We start from the raw sequence: 15,247 nt of genomic DNA, 5'->3' as shown, positions 1-15,247 counted from the left end.
TATAATTCAATAATATTCAACGAAGAAATAGGAAAACAGGAGTTACTCTCAAAAGAAAATAGAATCAACAGTGATTGACTACAAAATAATAAAGAATTACCAAGAAATGTAAAAGAAGCTATTATACTTTACTATAATACAATCATATTTTTTCAGAGCGTATAAATTAAGTGGTAAATTTTTGTTTTGAGAATTTACCTATAATTAAAAGATTTTTTTATAAATAAAATTTAAAACTTAAATGAAAAAATAGCCAGACTAAAAATAAACCTAAAACTCTTATCAAGAAAAACATGCTGAAGTAATGGCAAATCATCATATGTCAGCTATGTTTACATTTCTTAAATTTTTCTAGTACATAAAAAAGAATAATTTTCTGAGGAATCTCCATACTGCTTAGAAAACTTTAAATGGAACCACCATTTGACCCAGCTATCCCACTCCTCAGTCTATACCCAAAGGACTTAAAATCAGCATACTATGGTAACGCAGACACATCAATGTTCATTGTAGCTCAATTCACAATAGCTAAACTGTGGAAGCAACCTAGATGCCCTTCAATAAATGAATGGATAAGGAAACGTGGTAAACATACACAATGGCATATTACTCAGCATTATAAGAAAATAAAATCATGGCATTTACAGGTAAATGGGTGGAGATGGAGAATATCACGCTAAGCGAAGTAAGCCAATCCCCCCAAAAAACAAATCCTGAATGTTCTCTCTGATAAGTGGATGCTGATCAATAATGGGGAGAGGGGAAGCATGGGAAATATGGAGGAACTTTGATTGGGCAAAGGAAAGAGAGGGAAGGGAGGGTTCATGTGGGCAGGAAGGATGGTGGAATGAGATGGACATCATTACTGTAGGTACATGTATGACTGCACATATGGTGCAACGCTACATCATGTACAACCAGAGAAATGAAAAGTTGTGCTGCAATTGTGTACAATGAATCAAAATTCATTATGCTGTCATATATACCTAATTAAAATAAATTAATTGTTTTAAAAAAGAATAGTTTTTACTTTAACTTTTAAAATGGGTATAAATGTAGTGTTGAAAGTAGAAGATTAAATTTAAAAAAGAAAATTAGAAATGAATAAAACTTTTAAACACAAAAATGACTCTCAAAAAACCACAAATGTGTGTGTGTGTGTATATATATATATATATATATATATATAGAGAGAGAGAGAGAGAGAGAGAGAGAGAGAGAGAGCGCTGGGATTGTGGCTCAGTGGTAGAGCACTCACCTGGCACATGTGAGGTACTGGGTTCAATCCTCAGCACCACATAAAAAATTTTTTTAAATGATAAAAATGGTATTGTGTCCATCTACAAATATATATATATATATATATTTGTACATATATATATATATTTGTACATATATATATATATATATATGGCTAACAACTGCATGAAAAGATACTCAACATCATTAGTCAGTAAGGAAATGTAAATCAAAGCTACAAGTATTTACTATTTGACATCCACTAGAACAGTTATTAAAAAAATAAATGTAAATAACAAGTGTTGGCAAAAATCTGGAGTAATCAGGACTCTCATACATTCCTGCCAGAAATGTAATATGGTGTTGCCCCTGTGGAAAACAGTTTAGCAGTTCCTTTAAAAAGTAAATAAACATAGAATTATTACATGACCCAGAAATTCTACTCCTAGCTACATACCCAAAAGAACTGAAAAGTGGTGCTCAAACAAAACTTTGTACTCAATAGTCAAAGGGTGGAAACAACCTAAATGTCCATGAACTAACAAATGGTTTTTTAAAATGTGATAAATTAATATCATTTAATCACAAAAAGGAATGACGTACTGATACATGCTACAACATAAATTTTGAAAATATTAAGCTAAGTGAAGAAGCCAGACATGAAAGATTCCAACTATATGAAATATCCAGAATTGGCAAATCGAGATAGAGATGAGGTTAGCAGTTTCAAGGAACTTCAAGGAGTGAGGAATGAGAACTGATTGTTCCATAGAAACAGGGTTCCTTTTTGGTAAGAGAAACGTTCTGTACCAGATAGTAGTGATGGTTGCATAGCATCATGAGTGTCCTAAATGTTACTGAATTGCACTAAATACGTTAAAATGGCAAAATTTATGCTATGTGAATTTTGTCACAATAAAAAATGTAATAAGATTAGTGTTTTCTTACTTTTATAATATATAAAAACAATAAGATTTAATATACAATAAAATCAAAATCTTTAAAACTTTAGAATATAACTGATGCAAAGCAGTAATATGAAGAAATTTACCAATTTTTATTCAACTCATGACTTTGATGGTAAGATAGATCATGATTGACAAAAGGAATAATAAATTTAGCACAAGTCTTAATAAAATGTGAAGAGGATAAGAATTGTATAGAAAGATATATAAATATAAAGCTATAAAGATATAAAAATAGGATGGGACAAAGAGTCCATAAAGATCTAAGCAGGTATAAGAATTCCATATGTAATAAGCATTGGAGTTTAAAACAATTGCAGGAAGATCCTTTAATAAATAATTTGAGTGCAACTGGCTAACTATTCAAAATGATAAATAGATTAGATATTTGCAAATTAAACCATGACCAATAAACCATAAATAAAAATGAAGGCAAAGAACCAGAGGAACAAAAGAAATGAATACTGATACATAATCTTATTCTGGAAAAAAAAAGAAAACACATTTCTTAAACCTTAGACAAAAGGCAGCACCCACAAAAGAAATTATTGGATAATTTCCTACTTATAAACAAAAGCATTAAAGTGAAAGGCAATTGCTTTTACAAGTGATTTTATAATTATTTTAATACATCAGAATGATCTGTTCTTTGCTGTCTAGAGTTCTTGTAAATCACGTAGGAAAATATAAATTCCCACACATTCACAAAAGAAAGGAGATAATGCTCAATTAACATAAAAGAAAAATGTTTAATCACTCTTTCATCAAAGAATTAAAATAATACATTTTCCTTATTAGAATGGTAATAGTGGTCCAGATAGTGGGGTTTGGAAGATTTGTTTTTATTTAATTGGCAGCTTGCTATGTATTTTACAATTCAACTTTTTACAAGTATTGTTGCTTAAGGCAATAAATATTATGAACAGTTAACTCACAGTGATTGTTATTCTAGTATCTAGAAGAGTACCTGATGCACAGGAGGTGCCCAGTGTTTATCAGTTCAGTTAATAATTACTTGTGAATGACCAATTTAGAAGTGACAGCTTCCTTCTGTAACACGCATTATTCATTCACTAGTAATTTTAAAACTGGCAAAATTATTAACTGGCAGCATTATCATTTAATAGTAAGAGAAACAATAGTATAATAACTGAACAATATGGTACTTAGTATAAGTCAGACACTATTTTAATATACTAATCTATTTAATCCTCACACCAAACGTATACAGTAGATGCTATTACTGTACCTATTTTACATATGAGGAAATATAAGCACATTGTAGTTCCATCCATATGGCCATGAAGTGAAAGAAACAGGAATGGAGACTGGACTCCAAGCCACTACACTCTGTTGTCTCTCAAGAGCTAATTCTTCAGCTTTTACTTCACATAAGTTATGAGCTCTTTGAAAACAGAACTTTATCTTTCACTATGTGGTACCACTCACAACTCCATGTATAGTGCTTTAATACTAATAGTCTCAACAATTTTTGCTAATTTTGGTTTGATTCTAATCACTTGAAAATTAAGACCTTATAAGTTATAGAATTACAATTATAAATCACTTAAATGTTTTAATAGAACAAGATTCAAAAGATTAGCAGCCCACATCTTTACTTCTGATGAGATAATGAAATCAGGAGTAATGATCTGAAACTTCAAGTGGAAGTGTCCAAGAAAGTTGTCTGAAACTATGAGCTTCTTCCCTTTCTTCCTAACTACAACCAGCCCTTCTTAATGGAGGAGAAAATAGAAAACAAATGAACTAAAAGCAAATGATTATTTTTAATCAAGATGGTAGGCAGCAATAATAGAATTGGATTGAGTGTTTTTAGATTTTGTTGTGCATTTACTACGTGCCAATCATTTTGTAAAGAGATTTTAGGGAGATCAAACCACTTAATACGATAGTACCCTGAGTAAGTACTACCATTAGACTCAGTTCACAGATGTCCAAAATTAGCTTAAAGTAATCTCAGGGTCACAGCTAAGATGCAATAAAGCTGAGATTCAAGTTCTCAGCCTGTACTCAGCTAACATTATTCTCAAGGTAAGGCTTGATTTGAGACAGTGCACAAAAAGCTAAAATAATTGCTTTTATATAAACCAATTGTCTCTGTCTCCTTCACCATCCCACCACAACCACACTCTGGTTCAGCATTCCACAGTCTGAATTTTATTTGGGGATTCAAGAGCTGAGGAGTGAGGAAAACCACATCCCTGGCTGCATAAACCACAACTGTATCCATTCCTCTGTGGCATTAACACCCTTACACCCAGGACCGGGAGACAGAATGACAAGTTTACACAAACTTTGAAAGGTATATTTACAAAGACCAAAGACAAATTTCTCCTATTGGATGAAGTTCTCCCTCAATACACATAAATATCATTGATGTATCAGGTCAAATTGATTGGTGTGGCTATAAGAACCTCTCCCAACATATATAAATTGAATAAATTTTATATACTTCCTATAAGTATCAGTCTGAACAAATATTATTAAGACTGGCAACCCTCAGAGATTTGGAAAGCATCCACATCTTAAATTGTTTTTTTAAATGTGCTGGGTCTTACTATAAAGCCCCATACACATTACTCTAGAAGATTTTATACCCATGAGGGTATAAACCGAATCCACATGTTTCTGATTTGCTTACTCTTAAATCATTCAACTAATGTTTTGTAAGTGCCATCTCCATCTTTATGACATCTTTGGGCATTTTTATTAGTTTTTCTCCTTAAAAACAGGAAGTCATGTTTTGCCAAGAATAAATGACCTTAAAATAACAAAGCATTTCAGACCACCATGCTCATTTTAAGCAACAGATTTTCATGTCATTTCTCAACCTGGCCGCATCTTTTTCCAATTGATTGACCTTCAATGGGTCAATTTTACACCACATATTTCCATGGAGGAAGATGATATTCTCTTCAAATGAGTTCAATTTCAATATACATAGCTCAATGTATTTATCTAATCAAACCTCAAGCCTATGTGTTATGTACCTTATACCTAGATAAGGCATGGACAAATGAACTTCTGAATCATTGTCCTAAGGTGGACTCTTCAGGAAATAGACCGAGACAGAGCTCAGCATGCAGGAATCTTTCTGGAGAGTGGGAGACAGTGAGGGTAGTAGAATTGAACAGAAGCAGAGGTGCCCAGCAGGTGCAAGAAACCCTCCAAGCTCTGAAGCCTCAGCAAGCTCTGAAGATGAATAGCTCTTTAGAAATGTTCCAAATGAGGTGAGGGGCACCTCGTATCTTCACAGTCACCTGTCACCATTCACACACAGAATGACCACAGAGACAGGGATAAAACCTTGAGCAAGGCAGCCACCATTAGCTGAAGGAAATTTTTCCAACACTCCCCTAAAAGGGGAATCTGGGTGGGGTACCACAAGATCCGCTAAAAAGATCTCCCACATTTTTCTGGGAATTAATCATTAGTGAACATCAAACCTACCTCATCTTCTAGTCTGCATAACATTAGGAATGGAGCTATATATATCATTCAATCAGCTGCTAAAGACATGACGTTAGCAAGGCCATTTTTCAGACCAATTTCAACACTGAGTGCAGAGATTTCATTTTATAACAATGAACATGCAACATCTGGAAGTCTTTATTCAAAATAATTTACTCCTCTTGTCCCATGACATGACTCCCTCAAAGATGAAACACCAATAAAAAATAAATATATCATGAAAAAAAAATTGTGTGGCTGTAGAGAAAAAGTCAGTGCTAAAGACAATGGGGCAAAATTAACCTAAATTTCTATTGCCTAATATTTTCCTTTGCATTCAATTCTTGGTTTATTAGTTTACTCATTCAACAAACACTGATTAATGACTCACTATCTTTAGAAACTAAAACACAACATAGAACCTTGTCACCAAGTACACTGAGACCAAGAGAGAAAATGACACATCAACAAATTGTAGTAATGTCATAAAAGTAAAATACCAAAACTAATTCACTAGTTTGTGAAATTTCTCTAGATGCTCATAAAAGTCCTAAATTCTAGCTCCAGATTTAAACTTTATAGTGCAGGAGATTCTCCTGGACGGACTCTACCTCCTGTCGACACCCTTAGGGAACCCCCAAACAGAGACTTTCCCAAGCCTGGTCACAAATTAGAAGCATTAAAAATATTCCTGGGGCCTAATAATCAAATCCCGATCTCAGCCATGAAGTGAATTCAAAGTAGAAACAAGTGTAGTCGCCGAACAAAACCTCCTTCCCATGAAATCCATTTAGCAAATATTTATGGATACCATGTATGTGCGTGGCATTGCTCTAGGAACTAGAGATGTAGCAATCAACAAGGTCTCCTCCTTCAGGGAGCTTGTGTGCCAGGGAAAAAGTCAAACCCCCAGATGAACCAAGAGATCCATACTTTGTGATCAGATAATGACAAGTGCTATGAGGGAAATAAAGCAAAGGTAAGGGAGAGAGGAGAAGAGAAAGATTCCTTTCTAAAATAGCCTAAGTAGAGGAGGAAATATCTGAGTTACCAGAAAAGAGAAAGACAGAAGCCACAGGAATGCCGGGAAGAAAAGGTTTCAAGCAAGAGACCACCAAGACTGGGGTGGGGGGACTCCCACATCTCCCAGAACCACTCCTCTGCTAGCTACTATCATTGTCTTCATGCCCCTTACTCCATGCCCACCCCAAAGTGAGAATAAACCAACACGATCCCATTTATAAAAGAGTCCACTTTGTTTTAATTAGGGTACAATACATTAGAAACCCTCTTAAGTGGTATAAATCAGATCCAATATTGATTAGCTAAATAATTTTTTAACTTGGAAAATAATTTAGCAATTGTGCATAGAAACATATAAAATGTACACTTTTATGTATATGCATAAGTACATACAATATGTGTACATAATAGTTATATGTATACTAGTTATATATATACATATACACGTTTATACACATACATATTTATACATTTTGCATCTTTTCTTTTCACTTAAAACATAGGGATGGACATCCATTCACCACCCTTTTGGTGTTAAGTGCACAAACACACACACAGATTCCCATTATGTTATTTTTAAATATAATGATAAGAGTCATCTTTCAAAGAGAACAATCTTCATTTAACAGGCAAATGTCCTACAATGTCACATTGCTCCCATCATTTGCCATTAGGGCTCTAAGAACAGGTCATTATGATGCCAGTACGTTAATTTCAGTCAAAGTTCAATTAACAATTCAGTTCTTTGATCTGTTTTTGATAATCACCCTCACAACCAAATGATGGTTAACTACACTGACTAGAAAATATTAGCATAAAGTAACCACCTTCCAAAAATCAAAGTCAAAATCTACATGTGCAAGAGAACATTTGGGTAAAGTAAACTACAAAAGAAATCATTTTGCTCTTTATAGACTTTATAGTTTCCCCCTATTCAAAATGATCCTGTATCCCTTAAGAGATGATAAAACAAACAACTGGCCTTCTACTAAAAGATAGCTGAAGTTTAACAGTTCACAGGTCTACAGTTGCTGATTTAGGAAACATTAAAAATTATCATTGGTTTCAGTATTTGCTTAACTCCTACCAACAAAACTCAGAATCCATATTCTGGTCAATCATTTCCAATCTCTTGACATTAATACAACTTAAGTTACGTCAATCAGTCAACAAGTATTTAATGCTCTGCTAAATTGTTGAAATACACATAGCAATAATAATAAATCGCTTTTAGTGTTATGTGTTCTAGAAACATAGTATTTAAAAGAACCATTACATGTATAAAGACAGAAACAAAGAATATTAAGAAAATGTTCCTTGAAGATGCTGGTAAATATTCCCCCATAAAACAGAAACATCAAAAGAATGTCTTTAAAATGCCGTTGTGGCTCAGTGGTAGAGCACTTGCCTAGCACACGTGAGGTATTGGGTTCCATTCTCAGCACCACATAAAAACAAATAAATAAAATAAAGGTATTGTGTCCATCTACAGCTAAAAGAAATACTTTAAAAAAACATCTTTAAGATCATTTACCAAGAAAAAATAATTTGCCTGTGAACCACACAAGATAATTTTAAAATTGCTTTTGACTCTCAAAAAGTTTTGAGTTAATTTGTTTCTACCTGACACTGTAAGTTAAACGGCTATTGTAGTTTCTTGCATTTTTCAATTAGGACTGTAATTAAATGAATTTATATGTGTTAAGCATGTTTACAATTATGAAACCCAGACATTGTAAATTTTTAAAAGTCAATAATAAGTTATGTTTTAAGAAAATGCAATGTTTATACAACATTTCTAAACCTCAATTCCTTTAGGGGGAAGAAAATCACATTTTCCCCATTGGGGGAAAAAACAGTACATTGTTTCTAATTTCCTGAGTTTAGGGTTTTAATTCATATTTTGAGTATATTTTCAAGTGGAAATAATTTCATCTTCATGAAATTTTTCTGAAATGTTTGTAGAGAGTTTATAGGACAGTGGAACTATTCTGTATGGTACTACAATGGTGGACAGATGTCATTAGACATTTGTCAAAACCCACAGAATGTACAACACAGAGAACTTTAAGATAAACAACAGACTTTAGGTAATAATAATGTATCAGCATTAGCTTATCAGTTTGTATTAAGTGTGCCCCACCAATGCACAATGTTAACAATAAGGGTCACTGCATGCAGAGAGGGGGATTATAGGTTAACAGTGCACCCACTCATTTTTCTACAAACCAAAACTACTCAAAAATATTAAAGCCTATTATAAAAAGAATTCAAATAAACATCACAATCATTTTATCCTTGTATTGGTTATATAAAATTCAATCTGTAAAACTAATATTCAATATAAGTCTAAGCAATTTTAGAAATTATGCCACCATTTATTAACTTTTGATACACTATATCCTGTCAAGCACAGACACAAATATCTGCACCTTTCTCACTTCCTCCTTTTAGTATATGTAACTTTATTTCAGAGTGAGGCTTGAATATGACAGTGAACACAGGTAAAATAATGCATTCAAATGTTCATTCAAGTCACAAATCCAATCACTCAAACTGATCAAACATAGAGAAAAGACACATGCTGCAAAGTAGCTCATTGGCTGGAAAGTTGTCACCTATTAGAGTAATCTATGGGAATCTAAAAGCTTGGTTTTTACACGTGCTTTAAAAAGTAAGAAGCATTTAAAACACAAACTGGGCATGATGGGTGGCTCCATCATTAACACCTGTGCAAATCCCCCTAGACATTTGAGGAAAAAGAAAAATGCTTCAACTGAGGTATCAGTGTTTGGGTAATCTGGCTTTTTCAAGCCTGAGTCTCTCCCAAGAGTCACATTTACACCTGCCTGATGACCTTTACTGAATCCTTAAGGCACTTGTGTTCAGATCACCAAACTTACAAATTTCTTATTCAGAAATTACCATGAAGACCTGTCTTCATGAAAGGAGCAAAGAATGCAAAGGATCCTTGAGACAATTCAAAATACCAATTCATTAAGGAGTACCTGTGGTATACCTATTACACATCTACCACAGAAATAATTTCACACTTAAAAGCATTTTATAAGTATTGACAATGGTGTCATAGATGTATCAATAACTCAGTCAAACAGACAGCAGAGCTCAGAAAATGTTTCATGAAAATGAAATTGTTTCCATTAGAAAATACACCCAAAATATAAATTAAATCATAATGTCTATTCCAACAATGAAGGAAACCAAAATATCAGGAAAGGAAATTAGAGAAAAGAATAAATTCAACATATTCAAGGCAAGAGAATAAAATTTTACTTTCTTAAGTCGATCACTCCTATTTCTCAAAGTCAAAAGCCAGAACTAAACAGAATTTTTAAGATGCTCAGAACAAATAATACAAAACAAATGGTAACTCCCATTATCCAGACTGTCTCATTTACTGCACCACCTCATTGCTTTAAGGTTTCCTCCAAAGTTATGACTGTTTTGAAAGTTTCTGTAATATTTTTAAACACTTCCTTTCTGTCTTCATATTCTCTTCACAACCCAAAAATCAATTTTAATTCACTCAGACTCCCTTATTATTTTTAAAAGATACTTTATTTCAAGATTTAATTTAGAAAATGAAGAAGAATCATTCCCCTCATGAAATTCTGTTAGTCAAGCAGCATAAATTAAGATCCCCAAAAAGGACCATTGACGTGGTTCCAAATGTTGTTAAAACTGATCTTTGTTATTCAGTTCAAACAACTATGCTATAAACATAGATCAATCAAACAACTGTACCATAAGCATAAATTGCTAATCCCTAACTTCAGTCTCACCTCTCCTTTTGCCTCACTTACACCTTTTTCTAACCTGTATTATTAACTCTGGATGCCAGTCCACTTCTTAATTTTTGCAGAGAAAGTAATGAAAACAATCTTTGCTGTCACTTGCTCCCTACAGAAGGATTTTTTTTTTCTTTCATGGCATGCTGTCACTCTTTCCATCATAAAGTCAAATGTTGGAAGGAGTTAAATTTATATTATTTTTCATAAATGTTGTTTTGGTTTTCTTTTTCTTCTATCTAGAATGTCACATGAATGATTTGTGTTTGTTTCTAATCCCTAACATTATCCTTCATTTCCAAATTAAAATACCAAGCTATCGTTCATATATATATATATATATATATATATATATATATATATATATATATATATACATACACACACACACACACACAGATATAAATTTATATCTGCTGGCTATTTTAAAGAAAGAAAGAAAATTTTAAAAAAGGGAAGAGTCTCTGGTTCTCCTGTCAATCATACTTTTCCCAGGCTATCACCATTGTTTCCAGGATTAATGCACTAATGATTTCTACACTTCAATCATCCACAGGGTTCACCCGAATAATTAACCATCTGAAATCACCATATTTTACAAATTGAGACATAGTCATTACATGTGTAAAAGAATTCAGTAGCTGCTAGGCTTTGTGTGCAAATTAAAAGCCTGGATTACTTTCTGTCAAAACTTACTGGATTCTGATCCAATGTTGTATTATAGTTGGTCATTTTTTAGAAAGTAATCATATTTTAGTATATTAAAAATACATTACTTATGGGGGATGGGGTTGTGGTTCAGTGGTAGAGTGCTCACCTAGCATGCATGAGGCACTGAGTTTGATTCTCAGCACCACATAAATGTAAAATAAAGATATTGTGTCCACCTAAAACTAAAAAATAAGTATTAAAAAATTCATTACTTCTGTAAAACTACTTTACTTCTACTGTACTGCATTTAAACAGGTAACACCATGGTTAGAATTGTTTAGCAACACATTTCTTTGAAATCAAAGCCTATGAAAATAGAACCAAGTATGTAAATGATAGCTTAATTCTAAGCCAGAGCTTGAGTGATGAAATCAGTTTTGAGTACAAGGAAATGCTGGCATTTAAAAGGTTGAAGTTCCAGACTAGCAACTTTAATAAAGACAACAAACTTTATATCAAACAAGGAAAACACAAACTTTCAAAACTTGAGGGTCTTACCAGAAATGGACTCCAGCAAATACAGGAGACACACATTATAGCCAGGAGCTGGATGACCATTTCAAAATGATGAGACCTGCCTTGTCTGTGCTGTTGACTTTTAAATTTAACTCTTAAAAGTGTAATTCCTGTAATGGCATTGCACAAGAAGGAAACACCAAGGGCCAAGAGCCCCAGAAAAGAAAAAAGTAGAAGATAAAATCTATCTTCCCAGTCTTCGATGTGTTCAGTATTGTAGAAACACCAAGTCCTTGATGCTTGAATTTTATAGTCTCGATGCCCAAGAATAGGCAGCAAAGCTATAAAAACAGCGAACAAGCACACGCCACTCAACATCATTTTCACATGTTTGGATGTAATTTTTGTAGAATGAAATATTGGTTTGGTGACTCCGATACACCTCTCAATCGCCATCACACTGCCTAGAAAAAGTGGGCACAAACCAGAGAATACCATGGAGATACCAAAAACACTGCAAAGAACATTTGATTGATCAAAGCGGATCCAGTCTTTATCAGATGCATATACAAATACTGCTATAGTTCCATTGATGAGATGACCAAAGAAGTCTGTGATTACCAGGCCACTAGCCAAAAGCAGAAATGATGCCTTGGACTTCTGTCTAAACCTCTGATATGCCTTCATGAGAATGGCAATGGCAAGGCTGTTTGACAAGATTCCCACTGTCATGAAGATTATTGAAAAAAACACTGAAAGCCGGTTTTCTGTCTGGCAGGTTGTATTTGAAAGGAGCCCAGCTGCAGGAGACACTGGTTGTTTTGAATTGTTCATGGACATTGTTGTGGAGATAACAGCTGGCTCCTCAAGTCATCTCTCTCTCAAAACTGTGCAGGTTTGCAGTCCAGACATCTGTAGCATAAGAGAGAGAGATTATAAATACCAAATTGCTGATCATGTGACCCTTAAAACCAAAGTATCCCAGCACCCTGTGGTGGGATTGGATTTGTCTGGCCTATCATAAGCAAGATTGCATCATACTGAAAGTAGCATCCATCTGTTTCTTTTTTCTTTTCAAGATTAAAAAAAATAATAATAATAACGCCAAAATTGAGAGCTCTTGGTTAAATATCCTCCTGGTGCTTCACTAATACCTTAAAATTTTAAAGGTGTGCAAAATACTAACAAGAGTAGATTTAAAGCCAATAATTTTTTTAAAGCATAACAATCTATATAAATAAATCATTTTTAAATTCCTGCTCCTTTCTCTGAAGGACTTTGTCCCCAAACTGCAGGTTATCACCTAGGTGAACCACCTTGTTTGTCAGGCAGACATATCAATCTTCTCTAAAGTTTGGGAGGGAGACCAACAAGCTCATGTTAAATGGAGCGCTTCTCAATGTTTCTAAAACCTAAAGCACATAACACCAAACTACACACGCATTGACTCTTGGAAGTCTGAGCGGTGAATCTCTGGGAAGGTTTTTCTGATCTAGTTACCACCTGTGCAGAAATCCTGGTTCCTGATGATGAAAGGGAAGGTCCGTGTTTGCTCTGGGCATAGCTGCCTAACTGCTGTTAAGTTACAGCTTCAGAGGAGCAACATCCAATGCGAATTATTTCTTTGTTGCTCTTTCCCCAAGGGGTTGAGTCCTGAGTCACAAACACTAGATACACACTACCACAACCACCCTGCCTGGAGTTGATTCCATCGGCGTTTCCCAAGTTGCTTTCCGGGAGGCTGGGAATTAGGAGGCCAGCCTTTCCTGGGACCGAAACAGCCCCAGTGGAGACGGCTGGGCTACCCAGAGGGCGGCTGCCTCCTCTAGATCTTACTCACAGTTCTACTTTCGCCGGTCACTAACCCCGCAGCCCCTAGGCTTTTGCTTGCAACATCTTCTCTAAACCTACCAAGTTGCTGAAACTTTCTGCAGTTGCTCAAACGCCAGAAGATTGTTTTCCCTTCTACCCTGGGGGGCGCCAAAAGCTTACCAAACTTCTGAGCCAGCCCGGGTAAGGATAAGAACTGTCGCCCGCAAGGAACCACAGGGAGAGAAGGGGATCTTCCCCGTTCCCTATTTCCCGCCTCTGAGACCCCTTCTACCTAGTCCCCATCCGCCCAGCTCACAATCGGACCGGTCAGTCCGAATACCCTTCTTTCTTAGTCTCCGCAGTTTGGGGAATCTGGTCCAAACTTGTTGCCAAGAGCAGCCTAAGGCGCCTTCCAGCGCAGCCGCCTGCATCTATCTCCTGCATCTCAGGGAGAGGGTGGGTTAAACCCAGGCGTATTGAACATCCAGAGGCAGATGCGTGGGAAAGATGGTTACCTCGGTATTCTGGGCGGCCAGCAGGGCTATCGCGGGAGCCCCAGAGCGCTTAGCTCGGTGCACCATGGTGAGTTCAGCCTCTCACAGCCACCGCCGCCGCAGGTTCCAAGAGCACAGCGCGGCGCTCCTGCTCCAGCACCCACTTGAGTCCCGCCGCTCGTACCTTCTGCGCGGTGGATCCTCTCGCCGGAGATTTGCTGGCTGCGCTCAGCCCCTCTGATCCCGAGCACCTAGCGATGCTGGAAGCCAGGGCAGGATGGAAGGCGCGGGTGACCTCCGCCCCTTCTTCTCTCTCTTCTCCGCCCCCTTTTCCACCGAAGAGGGACAGGGAGAGACTAGGGCAGCGCGCTCAGATGCTAAGGCCACCCCATCTGCAGCAGAGCTGCCCTCTCAGCCGCTGGACTAGCTACCGAAAGTTTTATTTTAAACTCATTTTCAAAATAAAGGGGCCATTTCTGAGGATTCAAGAGAAGAATCTGAGAGCTGAGGGAAGTCTAGATAGAGTCTGTCTGTCGGGCTGTCAGATGCAGCTTGCAGACGAACTCCTTTCAAATCCAGCCCGAAAAGGTTAAAGAGAGTGGTTAGAAAGAGACTGCGTGTTTGCGGGAGAATATTGCATTAGATCTCCCCGGGGCAGTGAAAAACAGGTATTCCAGTCACGTGTTGTAAATGAAGGCACAGCCCTAGAGTGTACCCCAGTCAGAGTACTGGACGTTTTTCCTGCTGTCTAAGGAATGAGAAGGGAAATGGGTGAGTGACCTTCAGTGATTATTAAAACCCACTGGTGAGAGAATTCCTAGTGATAGGTATACCCCCCAAAAAAGATGTACATCTAACAAATTTTGTGGAGGTCAGTTTATAATAAATATTCATATTTCATTAACAATGATTATTTCTTTTGATTATATCACATTGTCTATATATCTATTAACTGTCTCATTTTTTTTTTCCAGCTTAAAGCTTAGGTGAATCTATGAGACTTTTGTTCTTTTTACTTTAGTAAAATGTCGCCACCACCTAAGCGAAAAACCGGTGCCACATGGGAATAAATGCCATTGCTCTCTATTCTGGAATCAGAAGGAGCCTCTGAATTCCTGGAAATTGGAAAGGATCATAAAATGCAAAAGTGAGGTCAAATAAGTTAGCCATTAACTGTAGGAAAAAAATGGCTGCAGTTTTCCCCTGTGGTAGATATTGAGATTTTTAAAATTGATATAATCATAACTTGTAAAATAAACTGTTACTT

At 35.9% G+C, this 15,247-nt stretch overlaps 1 protein-coding gene across 1 annotated transcript in view; it reads right to left on the bottom strand.

Moving 5' to 3' along the window:
• Nucleotides 1-14,659, bottom strand: part of Ptgfr (prostaglandin F receptor) — a 41,655-nt gene extending 26,996 nt beyond the window's left edge. Inside the window, exons 1-2 of the mRNA XM_015490576.2 lie at nucleotides 14,002-14,659; nucleotides 11,717-12,586 (exon numbers count right to left, since the gene is read on the bottom strand). Of these exons, the coding sequence (XP_015346062.1) occupies nucleotides 11,717-12,514 (798 nt within the window). The 5' untranslated portion in view covers nucleotides 12,515-12,586; nucleotides 14,002-14,659. The remainder of the gene's footprint in view (nucleotides 1-11,716; nucleotides 12,587-14,001) is intronic.
• Nucleotides 14,660-15,247: the final 588 nt, after the last annotated feature.

This window comes from Marmota marmota, unplaced genomic scaffold (assembly GCF_001458135.2).
Source record: "Marmota marmota marmota unplaced genomic scaffold, marMar, whole genome shotgun sequence".
Classification (NCBI taxonomy): Eukaryota; Metazoa; Chordata; class Mammalia; order Rodentia; family Sciuridae; genus Marmota; species Marmota marmota.
This window is presented reverse-complemented; position numbering and strand designations above follow the sequence as displayed.